Source organism: Oncorhynchus masou, chromosome 2 (genome assembly GCF_036934945.1).
Source record: "Oncorhynchus masou masou isolate Uvic2021 chromosome 2, UVic_Omas_1.1, whole genome shotgun sequence".
Classification (NCBI taxonomy): Eukaryota; Metazoa; Chordata; class Actinopteri; order Salmoniformes; family Salmonidae; genus Oncorhynchus; species Oncorhynchus masou.
Window position 1 is genome coordinate 47,357,429 of NC_088213.1, and position 6,000 is coordinate 47,363,428.

Genomic DNA, 6,000 nt, shown 5'->3' on the forward strand with positions numbered 1-6,000 from the left:
TTTCCCCATTAAGCAGCGAGCGGGAGTCAGAGGCCGAGTCTTCTCTGGTCTTTACTCCTCCCGTTACGGGGTCTGAGACGCCGAAGCTTCCCACCATTAGCTCTGACAAATTGAAAACTCTAGTCATTGGCGACTCCATTATCCGCAGTATTAGACTTCAAACGAATCATCCAGAGATCATACACTGTTTACCGGGGGGCAGGGCTACCAACGTTAAGGCTAATCTGAAGATGGTGCTGCCTAAAGCTAAAACTGGCGAGTGTAGAGAGTATAGAGATATTGTTATCCACGTCGGCACCAACGATGTTAGGATGAAACAGTCAGAGATCACCAAGCGCAACATAGCTTCTGCGTGTAAATCAGCTAGAAAGATGTCGGCATCGAGCAATTGTCTCTGGCCCCCTCCCAGTTAGGGGGAGTGATGAGCTCTACAGCAGTCTCACAACTCAATCGCTGGTTGAAAACTGTTTTCTGCCCCTCCCAAAAGTTAGAATTTGTATATAATTGGCCCTCTTTCTGGGACTCACCCACAAACAGGACCAAGCCTGACCTGCTGAGGAGTGACGGACTCCATCCAAGCTGGAGGGGTGCTCTCATCTTATCTACCAACATAGACAGGGCTCTAACTCCTCTAGCTCCACAATGAAATAGGGTGCAGGCCAGGCAGCAGGCTGTTAGCCATAGTGGAGTCTGCCACTAGCACAGTCAGTGTAGTCAGCTCAGCTATCACCATTGAGACCGTGTCTGTGCCTCGACCTAGGTTGGGCAAAACTAAACATGGCAGTGTTCGCCTTAGCAATCTCACTAGGATAAAGACCACCTCCATTCCTGTCATTATTGAAAGAGATCATGATACCTCACATCTCAAAATAGGGCTACTTAATGTTAGATCCCTTACTTCAAAGGCAATTATAGTCAATGAACTAATCACTGATCATAATCTTGATGTGATTGGCCTGACTGAAACATGGCTTAAGCCTTAAATGAGGCCTCACCTCCTGGCTACACTAGTGACCATATCCCCCATGCATCCCGCAAAGGCGGAGGTGTTGCTAACATTTACGATAGCAAAATTCAATTTACAAAAAAAATGACGTTTTTGTCTTTTGAGCTTCTAGTCATGAAATCTATGCAGCCTACTCAATCACTTTTTATAGCTACTGTTTACAGGCCTCCTGGGCTATATACAGCGTTCCTCACTGAGTTCCCTGAATTCCTAACGGACATGGTAGTCATAGCAGATAATATTCTAATCTTTGGTGACTTTAATATTCACATGGAAAAGTCCACAGACCCACTCCAAAAGGGTTTCGGAGCCATCATCGACTCAGTGGGTTTTGTCCAACATGTCTCTGGACCCACACACTGTCACAGTCATACGCTGGACCTAGTTTTGTCCCATGGAATAAATGTTGTGGATCTTAATGTTTTTCCTCATAATCCTGGACTATCGGACCACCATTTCATTACGTTTGCAATTGCAACAAATAATCTGCTCAGACAAAAGAGATGGGTACCAAAAACACACTCTCTCTCCTGACAATCCCAGCCATTGTTTTGACCAGCATAACACACTCACAGAGAAAAACAGACATGGTGTCTAGGGGTTGATATCATCATAGGTTTTCCCCACTGATATTATACACACATATAGACTAGATACAGTAAAGAATTTCAGTTTTATCCTCACATTCTTATACATATAAATCTATAATTTCATTCTTCCATCCTTCCAGCTCTCAGTATTCACTCAGCTGTCACAAACAGAGGTTAAAAACGAAGAAATAAAAGGGGACTGTGAGTGCAGTCAGCCAGCGAAAGGATGGGAAGAGTACTGAAGGGATAACGGAGGGTTCATTTGGACTCACCTGAGTGTGTGGCACCATGGGGAAAAGGTTAAGGGTTGTGGGTCTCTTAGGGCGGTATATATCCATGGTTACTAGAGGCGGGTACTCGGTTACTGGCAAGGGTGCTGTGGAAGATGGCTCCTTGGATGACTCCTTGTCATCGCGGTAACCATCGGCCTCGTCAATCAGATCCAAATGGAGCATCTCGGCCTGGAGCTGGCCGACAGCACCCAGCTCTGCCTTCCCCACCACACTATTGTGGCCCCGCCTCACACAGCCCTGCAGGGATTGGACGATACTCACGTCAGTCAGTCCAGAGAGAGCGAAAGGCAACGGAAGGTACAAGCAGAGACACACAAAGGGAGACAAAGATTGAGAGAGAGAGAGAGGAAATGGAACAAGATGAGAAGGTAGAGAGAGGAAGGAGAAGTAGGAGGGATGGGGGATTGAGTTGGCCAATTAGAGGCTGATCTGACATCAGCTTGCACACTGTTACTGCCGACGCTGAGCGACTTATATCAGGGAGAGTAAAATAGAGCGGGAAAGAGCCAAATGGAGAGATCAAGGTAGACACTTCAGAGCAGCAGTTTGTTTACTGACAGCATCTACATAAATGGATTGACGGACATGAATGCCACTACTTGTAACATTACTCTTTCTCTGAGGTGCTGGAAATAACTGAAGGTGCACACACACACACACACACACACACACACACACACACACACACACACACACACACACACACACACACACACACACACACACACACACACACACACACACACACACACACACACACACACACACACACACACACACACACACACACACACACACACACACACAAACCATACTGTAAAATATTGTACATTCTGGGAAAATGTTGTGGACAGGGAAATAATTGTATTTTTAATAAATACAATACTTTTGCATGATATTATTGTTTCTGGCTCATTTACATATTTTGAGACGTGCCTTCAACATGGCTATATTTGTTGCATCTGTTAGTTAGAGTGCAGTACCAGTTTAACTGATAGGAGTGCCTCATCAATTTAAAATGTATAGGGGACAGATTGGAGTGGCAGCAAGTCATGGTTGAGCATTTTGCCATGTCCTTTTTGTATGTTGCCTATGTTTTAAGTCTTAAGTTTGGAAGCCTTAGCTAAAATCCCAATGCTGTCAAAATTCTGTGTTTGATGTGTCTTGTATCTTATTGTACAGCTGGTGAAACTAACACTGTAAAAAGTGTAAACATGTTATCAGTGGTATTTCCTGATAGTTGCTCATTGATATTAGTTGCACTCTACAGCGGAGTTTCGGCTTACCGTGGTGACATCACCATGCTGTAAATTGGTTTAAAGACCAAAAACAGTTCAAAATCTCTCTGCCAATAACAGCAAGTTTTCAGTTTTCACATCCCACTCAGATCACTCCCAGAAGGTCCTAGCAAAATCCTTGCTTGAATTTTTTTTTTGCTTCACATTTTTGGGGGTTATCCATTTTAATGGAAATCTATTACATTAAGGTACTTAATTTGTACCCAGAAAGGATTTGATATTGATAGAAAAACGTCTGCATTAGGCCTTTAAGGCCTCTCGAAGTGCAAGGGATATAAAAAACAAAATATTGACCAACTCAGTGGTCTTGTGGTTTGAATGTCCGCCCTGAGATTGGAAGATTGGGAGTTTGATCCCCGGCCGTATTATACCAAAGTCTGTAAAAATGGGACCCAGTGGACCCAAGGCCCTGCGATATGCTAGCATCCTGTCCAGGGGGTGTATTTGTAAACCAAGCTACATACTTCTACAGAAACAGGAGATAGGTTCCTGCTCCGATGAGCCGGCTCACACAAGCCAAGGCTAGTGCAAGGCTAAATACTTATTCACTGATATGCTGTAAATAATATGTAAACACCTTACCTACCAGCCGCCAACCTGCTTGCACCAATCATGTATAATTACAGTAAAATACAAACCCCATCTCCCCTTAATGAATTGAATTAATCTATTCATGAATTCCAATTACAAATGCATTAACTATTTTACAGTATAATACAGTCAATTTGACAGTTTTGTATTGTGTGTAGTTGCTCTGATGTTACAGTAGAGGCAGTTAATGGCAAGTAAATTACTGTGAATATTACAGTAACCCCTTTACAGTGTACGTCACTATTATTGTATACACAGTATACACATTTGCATACAAATAATAATCTAGCATACTGTTAATAAATGTAACAGATTGGGATAGTTGCGGTAGTGTGCCCTTAAGCTGAGCATGTAGTTATCAGGAGTAAGTAAAAGATAAAGAGTTCTTTGCACCCCATCACTGTGAGAATATTTTTCATTTTGTGACACACGTCTTTCAGAGCGCTGTTTGTCCCGTGATTTACGCCTGCCTTAATAACGACGCCTTTTGCCTATTCCCTGTCTGTACTTTATCTGATTTCCTGTTATCTACTTATTGCATGATCTCCCAGACTACGTTACCAGCCATTTCCCTGCCTGTACTGTTGCCCTTTTGGACCCCCTGTGTATGACCTTCTGCCTGCCCCTGGACCCAGTTACCTGCCTCCTCCTGTGTATGACCTTCTGCCTGCCCCTGGACCCAGTTACCTGCCTCCTCCTGTGGTCCTTTGCAATAAACACCTGCTGCGCCCTGCGCTTGAAACCAACTCTGTCTCCCCTCGTGTCCATTACAGGTAGGGTAACCTTGAGGCATTTATAGGTTATATTCTTCAATAATTAATGGGACAATATTAAGAATTTAAATGACCACTGAACAGCTGTGCCTATCCCGGACTGTAGCTTTAATGAAAGAGACACCCATAAGTGTAATAAGTTATGATGTGGACGCTAATCTGCATCTACAATATATACTCCTATCTCAGAGCTATATAATCAGTCAGTTGTACAGCTGGTGCTTCTGAATAGCCACCTCCATCTTCAAAAGAATCGGTGATTAAAATTTTCAATGGCCGTAGTCCAACATCAAACATTTCTGCTTTAAAATGTATAGTGTTGTTTTTTTTTATTATGACATTTTTTTGAATTTTTTACATTCCCATCGCTGCAACTCCCGTATGGATTTGCGAGGTGAAGGTTGAGAGCCATGCGTCCTCCGAAACACGACCCGCCAAACCGCACTGCTTCTTGACACACTGTGTGCTTAACCTGGAAGCCAGCCACACCAATGTATCGGAGGAAACACTGTACAGTGCGCCCGGCCCACCACAAGGAATCGCTAGAGCCCGATGGGACAAGGACATCCCAGCCGGCCAAACCCTCCCCTAAACCTAGATGATGCTGTGCCAATTGTGTAGCGCCTCATGGGTCTCCCGGTCGCAGCCGGCTGCGACACAGCCTGGGATCGAACCAGGGTCAATAGTGATGCCTCTAGAGCTGATGTGCTGTAGACCGCTGCACCACTTGGGAGGCCTGTATAGGGTCCTATTGAATTACAGTGAATTACTTTCTACTCTACTCTTACAACCACCCCTCACTCCTAGTTCCCTCACTCTATTCGTACCTTGAAGTACCCATAAACAATCGTACTCTGTCTCAATTGAGGGAGCATCAGACTTTTCCCTCTCTCCATCCTCCTCTCCCCACAGTGGTGATCGATATGCCCTCAGGCAGTCTAACCTTCCCCCTTGTTTTATAGTATAAATTATGTGTTGCCCCTTGTTAAAAGCTTTGTTGCTAGGAGACCAGGAGCCTTAGAAACAGGGCAGGCAGTAGTTGGTGGTGTTCCTGCCTGACTGACTAGATGCGCAGGCATTGCAACCGTTGGTTGATGCAAAAACTGATTGCTATATCCTACGTGGTTAACTGACATCCTGCCGTTGTGAGATCTGGCATGCGTCTGCAATGTAGTTGGGCAGGAACACCACCACAGCCTGATGATCTTGATGCCTTGCATTGCATTGGCCAATCACCAGTTTTTTGACAAAGATATAATTGGGGACTTGCTTCCATTCGGCCAGAAGAGCTTTATAGAGGTCGGGCACTGATGTTGGGTGATTAGGCCTGACTCGGAGTCTGCATTCCAATTCATCCCAAAGGTTTTGGATGGAGTTGAGGTCAGGGCTCTGTGCAGGCCAGTCAAGTTTTTCCACATTGATCTCGACAAACCATTTCCTTATGGATCT

General features: G+C 44.5%; 1 protein-coding gene across 1 annotated transcript in view; it reads right to left on the reverse strand.

The window, feature by feature from the left end:
* Positions 1 to 4,546, reverse strand: part of LOC135553115 (C-Jun-amino-terminal kinase-interacting protein 1-like) — a 93,847-nt gene extending 89,301 nt beyond the window's left edge. Inside the window, exons 1-2 of the mRNA XM_064985233.1 lie at positions 4,466 to 4,546; positions 1,869 to 2,126 (exon numbers count right to left, since the gene is read on the reverse strand). Of these exons, the coding sequence (XP_064841305.1) occupies positions 1,869 to 2,126; positions 4,466 to 4,546 (339 nt within the window). The remainder of the gene's footprint in view (positions 1 to 1,868; positions 2,127 to 4,465) is intronic.
* Positions 4,547 to 6,000: the final 1,454 nt, after the last annotated feature.